The 21,925-nt window shown below is 44.8% G+C and overlaps 1 protein-coding gene across 3 annotated transcripts in view; it reads left to right on the top strand.

The window, feature by feature from the left end:
- The window catches only part of LOC105476621 (cholinergic receptor nicotinic beta 3 subunit), a 42,137-nt gene that overhangs the window by 5,727 nt on the left and 14,485 nt on the right, over positions 1–21,925 (top strand). For 2 of the 3 annotated variants that reach the window (XM_071068310.1, XM_071068311.1), the window contains 2 exons: positions 12,358–12,509; positions 14,013–14,057. In XM_071068310.1, the coding sequence (XP_070924411.1) occupies positions 12,358–12,509; positions 14,013–14,057 (197 nt within the window). Of the gene's footprint in view, positions 1–12,357; positions 12,510–14,012; positions 14,058–20,187; positions 20,693–21,925 lie in introns of those variants that run through there. The other variant, XM_024791173.2, reaches the window with a different exon arrangement.

Here is a 21,925-nt window from a genome sequence, read left to right as displayed (position 1 = left end):
AATTCTATGAGATGTGGGGGGTTTTTGCTGAAGAAATCATATCTATGAATTTCATAATGTTTATGTTTTTGTCATTTGCTGCATTTCTCCTTCTGAATCACTATGAGCTTGGTAAGAAAACACAAAAGCAGGAAAAACATTACTGAATGCACTAAGCATTACTCAGAGAATTGTTCAAATATTTGGCACAGAAATTTATTATATCGACATTTTTCTATCATATTTACTAATAATTTCTGTATCTGCATGTAGATATTTAATTTTTTCCAATATGCCCTGTAGACCTATATAAATATTTTAATAAATTTGTGTATGTAGGTAGATTTAGTATGTTTATATATCACAGTTAAACACAAATGTATCAAAACTCTATGAATATGTGTTTTATGTGACTATTATCAACTGAAAATAGAAGAATTTTTGATAAGGATGAAGGTCAAATAAAAGGAAAGAGTGAAAGATAGAGACAGACACACAGAGAAAGAGAACAAAAAGAAAAGGAAAGAGGAATAAAGTACTGAAAGGCTTTGGGGATTGGTCATTTGCACCTGCCAATTTCCTGGGTTTGGGAATCATTTCACTTTTTGTGTAACTTGAGAACAGAAAGTTTTCCCCCATTGAATCAGAAACCATCTGAAACCGCAGCCAGATGGTGAGAAAAGGGTTGGTCCACCAGCAATTTGTATTAATTTCTCAGTAGTATTTTTGCCACGTTTGATTATTGTAATTTTCAAATGGAAAACTGAAGACACTGAGGGAGATTTGCCCAAATCCAGAAATAAATTCTACATTTCAAGGTCCCAAGACTGTGAGGCACCTGAACATTATCCTATTGTCAAAAACAGTCTTTTCTCAGACCAAGGACTCAAAGTGGAGCAGGAATTTCTAAATGCAGAAAGCCTCAAACTCACTTTCAAATATCATGAAATTTAGACTTTTCAAAGTCTTAAATGCAGTTTGCCAATCACAAAAGTAATAAGAAACTTCTGTGTGTTTGAGTTTACCATTAATATACGTGTGTCTGATGTTTTTCTGTCTTTATTATTCTATTTATTATAAAATAATTCATTCTCATCACTCTTTTCCCAGAGAATGATTTCTCTCAATGGCTAGCGAGGGTGTTGAGCATAAACTCTCTTGGTTCAGCTAAGCCTCGTCCTCTGTGCACAATCAGGATTATATAAGAAAACTGGAATTGCTTGGCACCTGGCACTGGTCTCCATTGTGTGGGCTGGAAGAGTTTGAGAAGATTGTATGATCTTTCACAAATCTATAATAAATCTAATAACCTGTGATAAATCTTACATCTGTATTTCTAGATCCATCAGCATCTGCTCATATTTTTAAATCTGTTCCATATTTCCTTACGTTTTTTAACTTTACTACTCATTGTAAAGAAAATAGTTTCTTTTTGTTATGCAAAACTACATTTTTCAAATTACAAGAGGCAACCCCTTCATTTTTATATTTCTGGCTTTGGTAAAGAGGCTCTTCCGGCGTGGCCATGGGGTGTCTCTCATATTGCTATTTCACATTTTGTGTGTGGTGTCTGCTCTCAAAAAGCAGGAGGTGTATCTTATTTATTTTCCCATCTCTCTTACAACATTATGATATGATAAGACATCATGTGTTTATTCATTCAATAAATACTTATTGAGCATCTACTGTATCCCAGGAATGGTTCCAGTGTCTAGGAATGCAAGAGGAAATGAAAACAAAGCCATTCTAATAAGTTCTCTGCTGGGCATCGTGGCTCACACCTGTAATCCCAATACTTTGGGAGGCCAAGGTAGGCAGATCACCTGAGGTCAGGAGTTTGAGACCAGCCTGACCAACATGGTGAAACCCCGTTTCTATACAAAAAATTAGCCAGGTGTGGTGGCACACGCCTGTAATCCCAGCTACTCAGGAGGCTGAGGCAGGAGAATTGCTTGTACCTGGGAGGCAGAGGTTGCAGTGAGCTGAGATCACACCGTTGCACTCCAGCTTGGGCAAAAAGAGTGAAACTCGGTCTCCCCCCCCCCAAAAAAAAGAGTTCTCATGCTATCAAGAATCCATTAGATATGCATTCTTTGATTTCACCATGAGGGCTAGCTCCATGGGCGTGGTATGCTTTTTTTTTTTTCTTTTTTTTCTTTTTTTTGACAAGGTGGCAATAGTGGAAGGAAAAACCATAACATACCAAAAGGTGTCAAAGCAAAAAAGTCCACATTTCCCAATTGTCTTTGCTGAGATTTGAAATTCTTCAGTAATTTCTTTTTTTTTCTTTTTTTTTTTTTTGAGACGGAGTCTTGCTCTGTCACCCAGGCTGGAGTGCAGTGGCGCCATCTCGGCTCACTGCAAGCTCTGCCTCCCAGGTTCACACCATTCTCCTGCCTCAGCCTCCTGAGTAGCTGGGACTACAGGTGCCTGCCACCACACCAGGCTAATTTTTTTGTATTTTTAGTAGAGACAGGGTTTCACCATGTTAGCCAGGATGGTCTCAATCTCCTGACCTCGTGATCCGCCCGCCTCGATCTCCTAAAGTGCTGGAATTACAGGCGTGAGCCACTGCGCCCAGCCTTGTTTTTGTTTTGTTTTGTTTTGTTTTGTTTTGTTTTTGAGATGGAATCTTGCTCTGTCATCCAGGCTGGAGTGAGGTGGCGATTTCGGCTCACTGCAACTTTTGCCTCCTGGATTGAAGGGATTCTCCTGCCTCAGCCTCCTGAGTAGCTAAGATTACAGGTGCCCACCACCACACTTGGCTAATTTTTTTTATTTTTAGCAGAGATGGGGTTTCACCATGTTGGCCAGGCTGGTCTCAAACTCCTGACGTTAGGTGATCCACCTGCCTTGGACTCCCAAAGTGCTGGGATTACAGGCGTGAGCCACCGCACCCGGCCCAATTATTTCTTTTCTGTCCTGGTTGAGGATAAAACAAATGGCATTATCAGTAAAATCATAAATAATCCTGAAGATTTTTATGAAATCCTGTTCGTAAAATTATGAACAGGTGCTGATGGATCTAGAAATACTCACAGATCTGAGATTTATAAGAGGTTATTAGATTTAGTATAGATCTGTGAGAGAGAAAAGTTTTATCTATTAAGCCTTATCAGTTGTTTGTACCTCAGTGTGTGTTTGTCAAATTTTGTTAAAAGTGGATGTTGATATGGTGGAGGGAAGAGAGCAGGGGCGTCTGAGAGACTGAGGAAAGGAAATAGAATCAAGAATAAAGAGACTGGTAGGATGTACCAGGCCAAGGCGTGCAGATCGTGAAGTCAGGAGATCGAGACCATCCTGGCCAACGTGGTGAAACCCCGTCTCTACCAAAAACACAAAAATTAGTTGGGTGTGGTGGCACATGCCTGTAATCCCAGCTACTTGGGAGGCTGAGGCAGGAGAATTGTTTGAACCAGGGAGTCAGAGGTTGCAGTGAGCCGAGATCACGCCACTGCACTCCAGCCTAGCAACAGAGCAAGATTCTGTCTAAAAAAAAAAAAAAAAAAAAAAAAAGACCAAGGGTGCTGCAATGGTTCACGTCTGTAATCCAACATTTTGCGAGGCCAAAGCAGGAGGATTACTTGAGCCCAGGAGCTCAAGACCAGTCTGGACAACATAGTGAGAGACATCCGTCTCTACAAAAAATTTAAAAATTAGCCAGGCATGGTGGTGTGTTCCCGTAGTCCCAGCTACTCGGGAGGCTGAGGCAGGAGGGTCACATGAGCCCAGGAGGTCGAGGCTGCAGTGAGCCATGATCATGCCACTGCACTCCAGCTTGGGCAACAGAGCAAGGCCTTGTCTCTATTAAAAAATAAAAAGAATAAGGCTGAGGTGCAGATCACGAGGTCAGGAGATCGAGACCATCCTGGCGAACATGGTGAAACTCCGTCTCTACTAAAAATACAAAAAAATTAGCCGGGTGTGGTGGCGGATGCCTGTAGTCCCAGCTACTCGGGAGGCTGAGGCAGGAGAATGGCGTGAGCCTGTGGGCGGAGCTTGCAGTGAGCCGAGATCGCGCCACTGCACTCCAGCCTGCGTGACAGAGCGAGACTCTGTCTCAAATATATATAAATAAATAAATAAATAAATAAATATAATAAAGAGACCAGGTCAGGTCTTCAATTCCAAAGGAAAATTTCTTTGTCTTAAGGTATTACTAGGCACCTCATCAATATCTTTCATGATTTCATTCAGTGGGGCTGAGAGAGCCCCAACCCGCTCACAGAGGTGTGTCTCCAGTCCCCTGGTAGCTGTGTTACTTTTACCTGATTGCTCTGTCTGTTGCTCATCTGTGAGTGAAGGGCTGCTCCCCAGTCATGGGCACATCTTAAACTCTGGCTGTCTTTTGTATCTTGAAAACAGCAAATATCTGGGGTTAATAGGCCAATTTTGTCGATGTTTCTTAGACACAAAGACTCTAAAAGCCCAAAAGGTGTGAGCTGCTGGAGGCCTCAGGCATCACCCATTCCCTTTTCTTATTGGGAGATGTTAAATGCTTGGAATCAGCACCAGAACCCATGGTCTCTAAATCTGAGTCCAGTGCTTCTCAGTGTTAAATAAATATTTGTTGGATTCTCATCCTAATGAGTGATGACTTAGGCAAGGGAATCAGCCTTCTGAGCCAACAGCAGCACACTCTCCCAGAGCCTGTCCCAGCCTGAGCTTGGTGCACAGGAGATGACCAGCATCAGGCCAAGTGCACTCCATCCCTGTCTCTGCCTCCGAACTGAAGCCTTCACACTCGCTCTCTGGCTCTCCATCTTCCTTCCTCTGCCCATGGAGTTGTCTGTCTGGCCCCAAAGGAAATATACACATTTATTTAAAATAGAAGTAAACATTTATTTATTTATTTATCAGAGCCTTACTGCACCACCCAGGCTGGTCTCAAACTCCTGGTCTCAAGAAATCCTCCTGCCTCAGACTCCCAAGTAACTGGGATTTACAGTTGTGAACCACCACACCCAGCCCCCCAGGAAATATTTTGGCGAAGAAAAATGAAACAAAGATTAAGCAAGGAGGCCAGGCGCCATGGCTCACGCCTGTAATCCCAGCACTTTCGGAGGCCAAGGTGGGCAGATAACCTTTGGTCAGGAGTTTGCAACCAGCCTGGCCAACATGGGGAAACCCTGTCTCTACTAAAAATACAAAAATTAGCCGGGTGTGGTGGCAGGCACCTGTAATCTCAGCTACTTGGGAGGCTGAGGCAGGAGAATCACTTGAGCCCAGGAGGCGGAGGTTGCAGTGAACCGACATCACGCCACTGCACTCCAGCCTGGGCGAAAGGAGCAAGACTCTGTTAAAAAAAAAAAAAAAAAAAAAAAAGCAAGGAAAAGCAGTAGAAGAGAGAAAAAGGAAGAAGAGGGGTTTAGAGAAGTAGCAAAATTTCTTTTTTACCAACAGAGGTGGTGTAAAGTTTAACACGCAGCGAATACTCTCTGAAGCCGTGTTGTTGGACTAAGTGTGTGTGTTTGGGGCTGGGGGGAGACAGACTCAAAGCAAGGAAATATTGGGTGCACACGGCCACATGTGAGGCAGGAATGTGCCGTCGCTGAAGAGCATGGGACATCCTCCACTAAGGGGCACAACCAGAGCGGTGCCCACTGGGGAGGCCCTGGGTGAAGGCCTCTGTGCCTAACTGACTACAGCAGAGGGAGTCTCAAGTGTGTGACATAACCTGACACCAAGGCTTAGAGTCTCCCTACCGCCAAACAAATGCTGTTTGTTATGTGATTTTAGAATATACACCACGGAATACTATGCAGCCATAAAAAAGCATGAGTTCATGTCCTTTGCAGGGACATGGATGCAGCTGGAAACCATCATTCTGAGCAAACTATCACAAGGACAGAAAATCAAACACCGCATGTCCTCACTCATAGGTGGGAACTGAACAATGAGAACACTTGGACACAGGACGGGGAACATCACACACAGGGGCCTGTCATGGCCAGGGGTGGGGTAGGGGGAGGATAGCATTAGGAGACATACCTAATGTAAAGGACGAGTTAGTGGGTGCAGCAAACCAACATGGCACATGTATACCTATGTAACAAACCTGCATGTTGTGCACATGTACCCTAGAACTTAAAGTATAAAATAAAATAAAATAAAAATATCATTCAGCTGGGGCATGATAGCTCACGCACGTAATCCCAGCACTTTGAGAGGCCGAGGCGGGCAGATCACGAGGTCAGGAGATCGAGACCATCCTGGCTAACATGTTGAAACCTTGTCTCTACTAAAAATACAAAAATTAGGTGGGTATGGTGGCACGTGCCTGTAATCCCAGCTACTTGGGAGGCTGGGGAAGGAGAATCACTTGAACCTGGGAAGCGGAGGTTGCAGTGAGCCAAGATCGCGCCACTGCACTCCAGCCTGGCAAGAGTGAGACTCTGTCTCAAAAAAATAAAAATAATATAATTCTTCCAGGTAGTAGGTTGCTCTAAATAACAGTAAAGGATTCTGGAAAATACAATGCTAACAGCAAAACATCAAAAATAGCAATAACAGCAAATACATGTTTATCGAATTGAATTTTTGGAATAAGAGAAGATGGCTGGCCTGGCCACCAGAAGACCACGCAGGCCACCATCAGCTGGATGACCCTGGGCAAGGCTCCTCTCAATGCCCCAGTATCTTCACCTATAAAACGAGGGGCGGGAGTGATCCTGGAGGTCCTTCTTGGTTTTATTGTCTTAACTTCATTATCAGTTCAATTTTCCTTCCTCTTTCATTGTGGCTGAAATTGGATCCAAGCTTCTCTAAGAAATGCATCTATGTCCAAGAGTGGTGGCTCATGCCTGTAATCCCAGCACTTTAGGAGGCTGAGGCGGGCAGATCACTTGAGGTCAGGAGTTGGAGACCAGCCTGACCAATGTAGCGAAACCCTGTCTCTACTAAAGATACAAAAATTAGCCGGACATGTTGGTGCAATCCCAGCTACTCAGGAGGCTGAGGCACGAGAATCACTTGAACCTAGGAGGTTGCCTTGAGCCAAGATCATGCCACTGCCCTTCAGCCGGGGTGACAGAGCAAGACTTCACCTAAAAAAATATATATATATATGTGCATCCACAATGGAGGACACTCATCTTCTGAGAAAAAATTCTTGGTTTCTCAATGGATTACTGAAATGAATCTTAGAATATTGTGATTAATCTTAAATATAAGTTATTTTGCAAAAATTTGGTCTATGCACAACTTTCCAGGAATCCTTTTATTCCATAATACAAAGACCACTTGTCCTGGAAACCTTGAGCATATCTGTGATTTTACATCTTCGGGAGCAGTAAGCCAGGCTGGCTCTGCCTCATTCCCCTGGGTCACAGAAAACACTGTTATGGCCTTTTGTTCATGTGTTCATTTGTTCATTCAAATATCATCAAATATTTATGGAGGCCCTGGTCTCAAAGGATCAACTGTGAGAAGAACTTGATCTTTCTTATAATGTTCTATTTCACAAGAAGGACAAACCAGAAACATTTCCAGGCTTGTCCTCTAAGTCTGCTTCAATAATGCCAATGACTTCAGCTTCTATTTTGGAAAGGTTCGGAAATTTCAGGATATTAAGCAGAAATCATTTAATCTTTGACTTTTTTTTGTTAGGGAGATAAAGTCTGTTTTGGTCAGAACAGATTTGCATTAGTCAGCCTGCCATTACAAAATACCATAGACTGATTAAAAACGGACATTTATTTTCTCACAATTCTGGAAACTGGAAGTCTATGATCATGCACTAAAAAGTCAGTTTCTGGTGAGGACTCTCTTCCTGGCTTGCAGAAGGCTGCCTTCTTGCTGTGTCCTCACATGGTTTGTCCTCTGGGCCTCCTTATGGGCTCTGTCTTTAAATACAGTCACATTGGGGGTTAGGGCTTTAACATTTGATTTTTGAGGGATGTAAACATTCAGTTCCTAACAGCCAGTGTGGTTCATGCTTTTTGTTAATTCAGACGGAAAGTGCGCCTTCTGACAGTGGTAACACAGGTGGAGATGCATGCTGTGCATGAAAGAGCAGAGCTGCTCACTGCGCCTGGATCTTGGTGAAGAGCAGGATTCCTATATCTTCACAGGGGGCACAGCTGCCTAAGTGCAAATGCTAAGCATTTCAGGTCGGAATTCTAGATTTCCCCTCCCAACATGCAACTCCATTTCCTTTCAGAATGACTGGACAATTTTCCTTTTGGGAAAGGAAGTTCATGGTTACAGTCCCTGCTCATCTTCAGGAACCCTCTCTCTTATGTGTCTGAAATTATCCCAGCTCACAGTTGTCTGAGCTAATAGGGGTGTGTGTGTGTGTGTGTGTGTGTGTGTGTGTTTGTGCGCGCGCGTGCACGCGCGCGCATGTGTTGGTTCAGGCATCATTCAGTTGTTTTCAGCCTCCCTGGAGTGCCTCCACCCATTGTCTTCAGTAATTTGTGCTAATTTGGCTGACCTGGGACTCAAGGACTCTGCAGGAATTTCAGCACTCCAGCACCTCAGCAGCTAGTCAGGTGGTGCAAGCAGCCATCAGGGCTGTGTTCAGATGCCTATCAGTGGCTACAGTGGCTGAACCAAATAGGAGATTGCTTTTCTCTCATACCAAGAAATTTGGAGGCCAATAGTACAGGGCTATCAGAAACCCAGGTTCTGTGTATCACTCTGCCCTCCTATGTGTGTAGCTTTCATCAGGTTTGCAAGACAGATGAGTGGCCAAATCTCCAGTTCCAGATAAAAAGAAGGAAGCAGACATGTCAGATCAAGTCCATCCTTTTTAATAACCTTTCTCTAACCACCCCAATCCCAACAGCTACTGTTTGTATCTAATTGGCTACATGTGCCATAGGTCATTCCCAGATGCAAGGAAGCCCGGAACTGAGCTTTTTATGCTGGCACCATGCAACCCTGAATAAATTTAGCATCTATTGCCAAGGAAAAGGGGGGAATGGCTGTTGGGCAGGGAACTGGCAGTGTCTGCCACAGTGCTGCTGTGGTTTAAACGTGTTCCCCAAAGTTCATGTGCTGGAAATTTGACCCCCAACACAGTAGTGTTGGGAGGTGGGGCCTAATGGCAGGTGTTTGGGTCATGGGGGCACCACCCTCATGAGTGGATTTATGCCATTATCATGGGAGGGGTTGGCCCCCTCTTGTCTTTCTCACCCCCTCTTTGCCCTTCCATCATGTTTGATGCAGCAAGAAGGCCCTCACCAGAGGCTGGTCTCATGATCTTGAACTTCCCAGTCTCTAGAACCGTAAGCCAATAAATTTCTGTTCATTACAAATTCCTCAGGTTGTGGTATTCTGTTGTAGCCGCACAAAACAGGTGAAGACAAGTGCCTTTCAAACAATATTCTCTGCCTTAGAGGAGGGGGCTCCCTGACCTGGGAATAGATGGAGGAGGACAGCTGTGTCCTCACTGCTTCCCTCTTCTCTTGAGCAATTCACCTCTGGTCCCAACTTTCCAGATGCCCCTCAGTAAAACAAAGGCCACAAAGCTGACTGCATCATTGCTCAAGTGTTTGTCCACTCAACAGTCATTAGCTCAGCAGCTGCTGGGTGGCAGTCACTATTCTAGGAGCTGGGAATACAGGAGTAAGGAAGACAATCCCCAACTTCCTGGAGCTGGCATCATCTAGGGAGGGGAGACAACAATAAACAGAAAAATGTGATATGATTATGTTCTCTACTGGAAGATAAAGTACCCTAAAAGGATAGAGAGGAGAGGGATTTTTAAATAGTGTAGCCTGTGCTCGCTTCGGCAGCACATATACTAAATAGTGTAGCCTGAAATGACTTACTCAAGAAAATGACATTTGAGCAAAGACTGGACAAGTGAAGGAATGGCTGTGGACTCTCTGGATAAGCGTAAGAACTTTCCCCCATGCAGATGCATTCTGGCTTGTTCTGGGAATCGCAGACTGCCCCGAGGACTGGGGAGGAGGATGCGGGCAGTATGGTTGGGGGGTACACAGTCAGGGCCACATGGGGTCAGGGAGACTGTGGTGGAACTTAGGATGTTTCTTTCTGAGTGTGATGGGAAACCATCTGGAGCACTTAGCAGGAACTGACATAATCCTCTCTAGGTGCTGTGTGCGGAATGCACTGTAGAAAGGGCAGGAGTGGAAACAATTAGGAAGCAGTGCAGGAGCCCAAGAGAGAGAGCATCTGTGCTCTCAGCGTGGCCCCGGTGGAGATGGTGGGGAACAATCAGGGCTGGGATGTATTCTGAAGAACACTAAGACCCGATGCGGGGTGGGAGAAAAAGAGAGGAGTCAAAGATGACTTCAAGAATGTCCCCCTGAGCAAATACACAACTTGCCCTCTAGAGGCTGTGGGGAATTCCCTCTGTTCTCTCCCTGTACATTTCCAGGAAGGTTTCCTGGCTCTTTACAGACTGACACCCTGGTGGCTGCCCAGCTGGCTGCTCCCAGTGCTGCTCTTGGTACTAATAGCAATCAATAGATCAGTTTTTGTTCATTAAAACAAAAATTTCTTGAGACAGTGTCTTGCTGTGTCACCCAGGCTGGAGTGCAGTGGTGCAACCACCACTCACTGCAGCCTTGACTTCCAGGACTCAAGCCATCCTCACGCTCCAGCCTTCCAAGTAGCTGGGACTATAGGGGTGCGCCACCATGCCCAGCTAATTTTTTCATTTTTGTAAGACGGGGTCTTCCTATGTTGCCTAGGCTGGTCTCCAACTCCTGGGCTCAAACGATCCTCCCACCTCAGCCTCCCAAAGTGCTAGGATTACAGGTATGAGCCACCGTGCCTGGCCCACAGTTTTTAAATAAATAAGCATAAATGTAAGGTTGCGTCTCTATCACTCATTTGCATTTATGTGGAGGAAAACGGGGCTGGGTACCCTCAGAGCACACAGCCCACCTTACCCATGCCTCTGAGGTGCTGGGACAGAGGCACCTTGAATTGCTCCTCTCTTAGGAAAGTGCCTACAGAAGCCTCCTGCAAACAGGGGGTAGGTACACTTTTGCTTTTCTTCCTAAAAGAATCCCTGGACTTTGATTGGGTAAACCTGGAGGGTATGTCTCTCATGAGATCATTACCCAGCATATGGGTGTCTCAGTGGGAAGAAAAAGGTTTTCTATGGTCAGGACATGGTGCAGAATGAGTTGCCGTAGCATATTAATCGGGTGCTGAACAGGCAAGGAGGGGCAAGTTAAAACTCCCATGCTGATCAGTAATGGGACTACACCTGTGAATGGCCACTGCACTCTCGCCTGGGCAACATAGTGAGACCCCATCTTTTTTTAAAAAAAAGTAGGGGACTTGCTTGTTTTAAATGTGATAGCACTGCACTGTAAGGAAATAAAACTTTATTTTGGGACTGCATTCCTAAGCCATTTCCCCAACTGGAGGGTTACAGTTTAACACTGGGTGTTTCTGAGGTTCTCGCACAGTGAGGCAGAGTGTGACATCCTGGCTGCTGACCAAGGAAGGACTTCGTAAGGAAAGACTTCCTTGGGAAAAAGACAAGAGGACCGTGAGGGGCACACGGCTGGTGTTCAGTGGCCACATGCCGACTCTGACACCTACCAACACACATAAAATGAACACCCACTATGGGCCAGGCACTGTTCTAGGTGCTGGGTAAACACGATCAAATACAATGCCCACTGCACCCATTGTCAGGGCTCCAGAGGAAGACAGGTGTGACAAATAACAAGAGACTTCCAAAGGGAGATGCTGGAGGCTCAGGGACAGAGAACAGCTCATGGGCAGGGCCCATGTCTGTGAAGAGGGAGCATTGCAGACGGGACCAGAGGTGAGGGTTGGGGTGGCTGCAGATAGAGCTTCTGGGACCCGGGTGTTGACCCCATGATGGGAAAATCTTGTGAGAGCGGAACTCTGGGTAAAATGTGGATTCTGGGCCGGGGGCGGTGGCTCATGCCTGTAGTCTCAGCACTTTGGGAGGCTAAGGCGGGCGGATCACGAGGTCAGGCAATCCAGACCATCCTGGCTAACACGATGAAACTCCATCTCTACTAAAAATACAAAACATTAGCTGGGCATGGTGGTGGGTGCCTGTAGTTCCAGCTACTCGGGAGGTTGAGGCAGGAGAATGGCATGAACCCTGGAGGTGGAGCTTGCAGTGAGCAGAGATCGCACCACTGCACTCCAGCCTGGGCGACAGAACGAGACTCCATCTCAAAAAAAAAATTTTCACCAAAAAAAAAAAAAAAAAAAATGCGGATTCTGTTTTCAGCTGTGTGTGTTTGGAGGGAGGTGGGAGTGGGCATGGAGACTCTCGCATGCTCCAAGTTGCCTTTCAGGAACTGGGCTGTTTAGAAACAGACACAGCCTATGGTGCAGGATGCCACGGGACACTCATCCAGGCATCGTGCCCCTCCCATTTACCCATGTCCCCCCATGATTCTTTTACAGCCACTGCAGGGTTCAGTTCAATCGCCGAAAATGAAGATGCCCTCCTCAGACATTTGTTCCAAGGTTATCAGAAATGGGTCCGCCCTGTATTACATTCTAATGACACCATAAAAGTATATTTTGGATTGAAAATATCCCAGCTCGTAGATGTGGTGAGTAATCCTTGGCACTTAGCTAAAAAGAACATGCATTCCTTAACCTGTTTATGAGTCTAAAATATATTTTTTCCCTATGTCTGACATTTCAATTTAAAAAATAATTTATTGTGAGAGAAAATCTGCCCCCAAGAAGCCACTGAAATGACCTGAGGAAAGAACGAGAAGGTATCACAGGGTAAATTGCAGCACTGTTAGTGTGGGACCTTTTTGCTGGGGGGAGGATGTGGTTGCTAAGATAGTCGTTGCCCCTGGCCTGGTTTGCTGAACACTCAGGAAGGAGGGCTGAGAACTGCAGAGAAGAGGAGCTGAGCCTGGGGCTGACGCGCTGTGATCTTGGATCCTCCGTGGCTGTGCCGTGGGCTGGTAGGGGGGTCTGCAGGGAGACGGGGTGGTAACAACAGTGCCCACAGCCAGGCCCATTCTTGCTCTCCCTAGGCGGCCCCGTCACCTCTTCTGAACTCACCCATGCCTTCACATTCTAATTTTCCTTTTTAGCTTGCATTTCTGCCATGATTGTGTTCTTAGAAGAAACCAGTGAACTTTAACTCCCCAAATGCAACAAAATTGTCCTGCTATGGTCCCCAAAGCCCCAGAAGAATCCTCCTATGTTGTCCATTTTCTCCACCCCACTACACACGTGTGTGCATGCTCACCTGCCCTGGCTGGCTCAATACCCCAGGATTCCTTCTAGGAAGTCATGCAAAGCCCATCTCCAATTTAGCTATTATTTCCCTCTACTTTGCCCCTTCATTATTATTATTATTACTATTATTATTGACACAGAAACTCTGTCTTTCACCCAGGCTGGAGTGTAGTGATGTGATCTTGGCTCACTGCAACCTCCGTTTCCCAGGTTCGAGTGATTCTCCTGCCTCAGCTTCCCGAGTAGCTGGGATTACAGGCAGGCGCCACCATGCTCAGCTAATTTTTGTATTTTTTGTAGACACAGGATTTTGCCATGTTGGATAGGCTGGTCTCGACCTCCTAACCTCAGGTGATCCACCCGCCTTGGCCTCCCAAAGTACTGGAATTACAGGAGTGAGCCACTGTGCCCAGCCTACTTCGTACCTTTAAAGTGCCTTCTGGGTTATGCAATTTTATATAAATACAGCCACAATGAACTGCTACTCGTTTTAGTTATTTTTCATTTTAAGCAAAATCTGCATACCGTTTGACTATTTATATGCCATTTGACTGTTTAAAATTGAGAATCTTTTGTACTTTTAACACCTCAAAGGTAAGACTCGGATACATTTTTCTGATCAAAACCAAACAGAAAACAGCTGGGTGTGGTGGCGTGCACCTATAGTCAGCTCCTTGGGGGCTGGGGCAGGAGGATGGCTCGAGCCCCGAAGGTCGAGGGTGCAGTGAGCTATGGTGGCACCACTGCACTATAGCCTGGGCAACATCTTGAGACCCCATTTCTAAAACAACAGCAAAAATCACAACTTACTTTCACTTCAACTTACAGTATTTTTTTAATTGTCATTTTCTTAGGATGAAAAGAATCAGCTGATGACAACCAATGTGTGGCTCAAACAGGTAAATTTCGATCCAAGGATTGTGTCTGCTAACCCAGTCACTTATTTTCTATTTAGAAAGCCTCCCATCTGAAAAATATTTATTTAAGAGGGCATATCGTGTTCCTCAGGGAGATTTGTGGGAAGGGTCTATGGCTTTTATTTTCCATTGTGAGTGTTGGGGAACTGATCCTGGCAAGCCCCTGGGTGCACACTGCTGTGTGTGGTTGCTCCCAGCAGTAGAGCTGCTCGTGCGGTGGGCGGAGGTGACTCTCCTGCCATAAGGCCTGGGGATGGGCCCTAGGACCACTTAGAGAAAAGAACAAAGAGCCTCCAAGATGCACCACTTTCCCCCAGGTAGGGAATTGCAACTGGGTAGGAAAATCAGGGCTACATCCTCCCAAGCCTCCTCTGGTCCTCTGTGGGTAGAATCTACCTCTAATACTTCTTGTTGCTTCCAAGGAAGAACTGAGCCCTGAATGAGGGAATAACAGGACTGCCCATCGTTAATTTCAAAACAGAGTGAAGCCCAAAACAAAATGATGAATATGTGTTTTCCTGACATCACTGAAAATGCATTTTGAATCGTTTTCAGCTTTCTTTTTAGATAATTGTTTTTAGCTTGGCTAGAGTTTATTTCCTAAACTCAGGGGAGTGTGTCCAGAGGAGTTTGTTTTAGGATTGACAGTAAATAATTACCATTCAAATCCCAATTTCGCATATGTTATCTACAAAGATAAAATATTGACACTTGATAGTGGGTAAGAAGTTTGGTTTATCCCAGCTACTCGGGAGGCTGAGGCAGGAGAATTGCTTGAACCCAGGGGGCAGAGGCTGCAGTGAGCCGAGATTGTGCCACTGCATTCCAGCCTGGGTGACAGAGCAAGAGCCTGTGTCAAAAAAATAAATAAATACACTTGGTTTAATTGTTTACTTTGTGTTTTTGTTTTGTTAGCTTTTTTAAAAAATTTAGTTTTGTCTTATATTTATTTACAAATTTATCTGAGACACAGTCTCATTCTGCCACCCAGTCTGTAGTGCAGTGACATGATCTTGGCTCACTGAAACCTCTGCCTCCGAGGTTCAAGTGATTCTTGTGAGTCAGCCTCCTGAGTAGCTGGGATTACAGGCGCCCGCCACCATGCCCAGCTAATTTTTGTATTTTTACTAGAGACAAGGTTTCACCATGTTGGCCAGTCTGGTCTCAAACTCCTGGCCTCAAGTGATCCGCCCACCCCAGCCCCGCAAAGTGCTAGGATTACAGACTTGAGTCTCTGTATGTATTTTTTTATTTTTAGATTCAGGAGTTACATGTGCAGGTTTGCTACATGGATCTATTGCGTTATGCTGGGGTTTGGGCTTCTAGCGAACCCATCACCTAAATAGTGAACATCATACCCAACAGGCAGTTTTTCAGCTCATTCCCCTCCCTCCCTCCATCCTTCCCTCCCTCCCACATCATCACTTTTGGAGTCCCCAGTGTGTTTTGTTCTCATCTTTGTGTCCATGCGTACCAGTTGTTTAGCTCCCACTTGTAAGCAAGAACATGCAATATTTGATTTTCCAAAGTTTTTTATTTGTTTGTGTTTTTGTTTGTTTGTTTGTTTTTTGAGACAGAATCTCACTCTGTCACCCAGGCTGGAGTGCAATGGCACAATCTCGGTTCACTGCAACCTCCGCCTCCCGGGTTCAAGTGATCTTCTTGCCTCAGCATCTCAAGTAGCTGGGACTACAGGCACATGCCACCACGCCCGGCTAATTTTTGTATTTTTAGTAGAGATGAGGTTTCACCATGTTGGCCAAACTGGTCTTGAACTCCTGGCCTCAGGTGATCTGCCCACCTCGGCCTCCCAAAGTGCTGGGATTACAGGCGTGAGCCACCTCGCCAGGCCTAAATATTTAAATGAATGTCCAGATATTGCCTAATTTGCCCCATAGTTTAAAAATATTCCTGGTGGGATATCTTTCTGCTAATGCTTTATAAGGAGCAATGGATACAGGAAACAGCAAGGAGCTTCCCTCAGCTTCATTTCATGTCATCAAATTTCTCCCACCCAACAACTTTAGTGAGAATTAGAGAACTATGATGATTTTCAGTGCTTTCTACTCATCTGATTCTCTAATCAGTAGATATGTGAACAAGTTGTGAAATGGATCTGCATATTGTTTTACTTGCAAATAAAAATATCCAGAAGAAAATAATAAGCTTGGAATGTATATATAAAAATACCACTTAAATAAACATATCCACACTTTCCTCTTAAGGTGAAAATAGGCTTAGAAGTTAACAACAATCAAACACACACACAAACCTTTACTTCCCGCATGCCTCCTACCCCACTGCTTTTTTTTTTTTTTTTTTTTTTTTTTTTTTTTTTTTTGAGTCGAAGTCTCACTCTGTCACCCAGGCTGGAATGCAGTGGCTCGATCTCGGCTCACTGCAGCCTCTGCCTCCTAGGTTCAAGAGATTCTTCTGCCTCAGCCTCCCGAGTAGCTGGGACTACAGGCGCGTGCCACCACACCTGGCTAATTTTTGTATTTTTTGTAGAGACGGGATTTCAGCATGTTGGCCAGTCTGGTGTCGAACCCCTGATGTCAGCCCAAAGTGCTGGGATTACAGGCATGAGCCACTTTGCCTGGCCGAGATTAAGCTCTAATCTCTCGCATAAAGCAGGGGTCCAGAGACTCTGGGCCTTCACATGGGGATAGTAGGCCTTTTCACTTTTCTTGTGCTTTTGAAAATAAGAAGTCATTTCAGCCAAAGAGAACAGCATTAGACACAAAAAAGTGGGTGCCAAGGGTCCCTCGGGCCTCAGCTACAGCTTTGGAAAGGACTTTCCACAAAGTTTGCCACCAGAATCCCAGAAGCCTGGTGGGTGTCTTCAAACCAAGGCAGAATTAAGTCCTAAAAGTCAATTCAATATCCAAAACCAAGCAGGAGAAATCCACAGGCAAGGAGCACACTGACACTTGGAAAAGTCAGCCGACTGACTGAAGTTCCCATTTGACAGAAGCAATGAGAATAATCGACTTTTTTGGGTATAAATGTGTAAGGTACAAGTGTGGTTTTTTTTACGCAGATATATTGTGTAGTGGTGAAATCCAGTGTATCTGAATACTAATGTACATTGTAACCATTAGGTAATTTCTCATCCCTCACCCACCTCTCACCCTCCCATTCTTCCGAGTCTCCAATATCTATTGAGATTAATATATTTTGTGTTTAATTCACAAATGCGTAAACGAGGTTTATCTCATTTAAACCTCTCTACCACCTGACTTAGGAAAAGAGACATCATTACCCCTGTTCTATAGAGATAGAAGAGTCCAGTCCTCACCCGGCAGGAATCTAGGTTTCCTAACCCCTGGCCAGGATCTTTCTGGCCTTATGCAGCCTCCTCCTTGAACACTAAGCCCTGCTTCTAGACCACAGGAAGAGCCGAAACAGGGGAAACAAAGCTTCACATTCCAGAAAACTACCGAGGATATAGTCAATGCGACGTCCATTCGCACGGATTGAGTTTGGAGTGGGAAATTTTACAGTGGATATTAGTTAATATGTGCTGTTACGGCACAGACAATGTTGGGGCAGAAAAGAAAGGTCATTTTTACAACACTGGGTGGCAAGAAGGGAAGGCTGCCTGGAACAGGAGGCATTGAGCTTCGCCATGATGTTATGTTTATGCTTTTTATAAAAAAGGCTTTTTGGCCAGGCGCGTGGCTCACGCCTGTAATCCCAGCACTTTGGGAGGCCGAGGCAGGTGGATCACAAGGTCAGGAGACAGAGACCATCCTGGCTAACACGGTGAAATCCCATCTCTACTAAAAATACAAAAAAATTAGCCGGGCGTGGTGGCAGGTGCCTATAGTCCCAGCTACTTGGGAGGCTGAGGCAGGAGAATCACTTGAACCTGGGAGGCGGAGCTTACAGTGAGCCGAGATCACGCCACTGCACTCCAGCCTGGGTGACAGAGCAAGACTCCATCTCAAAAAAAAAAAAAAAAAAAAAAAAAAAAAAGCTTTTTAAAGCTACATGGATTAAAGAAAGTTGAAGGATTAAAAAAAAAGATGAAAAAGAAAACAAGATAAAACAGATATTTATAAAAAGCTATCATTGGTGTTTTACACAGATCTTAGTTTCAGAGCAGCTAATAATAATATCTAAGATTTACTGAGTACTTACTAAGTGCCCAGGCACTATGCTGACTGTAATAGGAATAATCCCATTTAATTTTCACAGTCATCCTAAAAGGGAGGTTCTATTACTATCCTAACTTTGCAGATGAGGAAATTGAGAACTGGAGAGTGGAAGTGACTTGCCCAGGGTTAAGCACTGTTAGGGGAAGTCTGACTTATGTCGAGAAATCTTTCACTTGCCTTAGACTGGAGGGAGAGTTTGAAGAGTATACTGTTCTCCTGTTAGTCCTGTTCCTGTATAATTTCCTAATCCTGGTCTTCTAAGGCTTGGATTCCTCAATCTCCAGAACATCTGATGGAGTTGGTCTAGAAAGAATTCAGGAGAGAATGAAGTTAGGATCCACTCCATCTTCCATCCATTCACCAGGATTTATTGAGAGCCTATGTGCCAGGCGCCCTGCTAGATCCTGGATATATAAAGAACGACACACAGCACCGCCTGAAAGAAGAGGACATAGCGTTAGTTACCAAAAAATAATTACCATGATAAATATCACAAAGTACATATAAAACACTGTGGAGCTTGAAAAATGACAGTGAGACAGGAAGAAAGTCAGGGAAAGCTCCCAAGGGGAGGGATATTTAATTTGAGTCTTACAGGACAAACAGAAGTTCTACAAGTCAAAAAGGTGGAGAGGTTGTGAACCACCTGAATAGTGAATAGTAGTCCCAATAACACCACTATCCAAAAGCTCTCACATTTGAGCAAACCCATTGGTAACTCTTTGCAGTCATCTCTGTGTCCCTCAGTCAAAATGAAAACAAAAATGCCCAATTCCCCCTCTTTCCTCAATTGCCTCCCAGACACTGAAAAATGTTCTCTAATTCGTATCCACATGGAGAAGAGAATTCTACCCACTTGGAACAAAAGCACGTTCCATGGTAGCGCATGCAAATGAGATACTTGTGGGGTTTTTTTAGTCAATTCTCCTGTTTTATCCTGTTTCCATAGTTCTCCTCCGGTATATTTAGACACTCTTCTTCTAGAAAGAACTTTATACAGCACAAATCTAGTGACATCCAGAGGAAGTCTTCTACATGGTGCTATTTTTATTTTATTGATTTTATATTGTGAACTAGTTTGTCTTCCTCCTTCGTACTTCCAGACAGTAATCAAAACCCTATAAACTATAAATATATTGTTAACATTGACTCACTAGGACTACGTGAGAAAGTACTTACTGCCCCAACCCCTCAGATCCTGCACCGTCATATCAAGGTTAGGAAAACATGGACAGCACCTTAGAGACAATGAAAATTAAACTGACCTTTTTTTTTTTTTTTTTGAGATAGAGTCTTACTCTGTCACCCAGGCTGGAGTGCAGTGGCATGATCTCAGCTCACTGCAACCTCCGCATCCTGGGTTCAAGTAATTCTGCTTCAGCCTCTCGAGTAGCTGGGATTACAGGCGCTGGCCACCACGCCCAGCTAATTTTTGTATTTTTAGTAGAGAGGAGGGTTTCACCATGTTGGCCAGGCTGCCTCGAGCTCCTGACGTCAGGTTATGCACCCGCTTTGGCCTCCCAAAGTGCTGGGATTACAGGCGTGAGCCACTGCGCTGAGCGAAACTGACCTTTTTTGAAATGACACAAGGGTTGGCCCTTTTGCCTAGATGTTACCATAGAAATAATCACTATGACAACAAATGCCAAATTTACTCACTCCGTATTTCCTGAGAGCCTACTCTGCACTGTGTAGGTGATGCAGGGTAGGTGAGCCCCAAAACTGGGGCTTAGCCTGGCTTCACCGAGAAAAGAACTCAAGGACAGCGGCAGCAGAGATACTGCTCCCTACAGACCACGGCTACCTGCCAGCAGTACGTCCAGACGAGGGCTGCAGTCATATTTAAACCCACCTTTAATTATATGCAAATTAAGGGGCAGTTTATGCAGAAATGTCTAGGTGGGTGGTAACTTCCAGGTCATTGCCATGGAAAGGGGTGGTAACTTCCGGGTGTTGCCTTGGTGATGGTAAACTGACATAGTGCCCTGGTGGCTGTGTCTTATGGAAAGCCGCTTATGCCCTGCCCTGTTTAGCTAGTTCTCAATCTGGTCCAGTACCCGAGTCCCCGCCTCTAGAATCAGTTTCACCTTCTGCCTCATAAGGCCCTGAGCTGGGCACTGTTGCATATAAAAATAAGACAATGAGAGGACTAAATGACTCGGCTTCACTGTAGCCGAGACAGTTTGTTCTCCTCTCCCCATGACAATCCTGAGGAAAATAAAACTGCTGGAATGTCTGCCAAGGCCAACATCTTAAAGTAGCAGTGTCTTTCCAACAGCTGATGTCTGTTTTAGATCAACAGAAAGTTCAGCAAACATGAAGGCCTTATTGGATAGACCCCTGGAGCTGATTTCTCAGGAGAAATAAGAAGTAGACCTGTTGTGGAAAGGTCAAGCTAGTCCTAGAGGTCTGGGTGATGTCCCCAAAATCTACCATCCACCACCTGGAATGGCACTTGTAAGTTCATGAATTCATCTCAGATCTTTACTCATGATCTGATTTTCCTTCCTTTTCTGCAACCTTACTCTGACCTTAGCAAAGGAGGCCAAGTTTGGACTTCTTATTCAAGTGGACCCTGGTAAGAATTGAGTAGGGGTCAAACGGCCTACTATATAAACTTGGGCAAGTCACTTCACCTCTCTGACCCTCAGTCTCTTCATCTATTAAATAGAGGTGATAACTAGCTCACAGTGTTGTCTGGGGGATTACATGAGATAATGTATGTGAATATGACTAGCTCAATAAATGTCACTTCCTGTTGCCGCTTTTGAGCTTTCTCATCTTTTTTTTTTTTTTTTTTTTTGAGACAGAGTCTCACTCTGTCACCCAGGCTGGAGTGTAGAGTACAGTGGTGCAATCTCAACTCACTGCAACCTCCACCTCCTAGGTTCAAATGATTCTCGTGCCTCATCCTCCTGAGTAGCTGTGATTACAGGCATGTGCCACCACGCCTAGCCAATTTTTGTATTTTTAGTAAAGACGGAGTTTCACCATGTTGGCTAGGCTGGTCTGGAACCCTGACCCCATGTAATCGCCTGCCTGGGCCTCCCAAAGTGCTGGGATTACACAGGTGAGCCACCATGCCTGGCCTTCATCCTTAATAACAAATCACATTTCTTGGCCTTAACAACTCACGAATTTAACAGGAATATGAAACATAAAATATGTCATGTTGCTGCCTTTAAGATTAAAATGAATCAACAATAATTTGACTTTAAGAATTTCACATCTAAGATGACTGGAGATCCCAGAGATGTCCCAGAGACTGCATATCAAGACAACAGCAAAGAATATTTGTTCCTTATCTCTTGGTCTTTTTAGCATTGAAGTAAGAATAATTCGGGGACTTGGCCGAGTGCGGTGGCTCACACCTGTAATCCCAGCACTTTGGGAGGCCGAGGCAGGCAGATCACGAGGTCAGGAGATTGAGACCATCCTGGCTAACACAGTGAAACCCCGTCTCTACTAAAAATACAAAAAAATTAGCTGGGCATGGTGGCGGGTGCCTGTAGTCCCAGCTACTCGGGAGGCTGAGAGAGGAGAATGGCACGAACCTGGGAGGCGGAGCTTGCAGTGAGCCGAGATCACGCCACTGCACTCCAGCCTGGGTGACAGAGGGAGACTCTGTCTCAAAAAAAAAAAAAAAAAAAAATTCGGGGACTTTGTTTACAGTTTTCTTAAAAAGCTTAT

This window comes from Macaca nemestrina, chromosome 8 (genome assembly GCF_043159975.1).
Source record: "Macaca nemestrina isolate mMacNem1 chromosome 8, mMacNem.hap1, whole genome shotgun sequence".
Taxonomy (NCBI): Eukaryota; Metazoa; Chordata; class Mammalia; order Primates; family Cercopithecidae; genus Macaca; species Macaca nemestrina.
The sequence above is the reverse complement of the archived record's forward strand: the minus strand, read 5'-3'. Positions and strand labels throughout refer to the sequence as shown.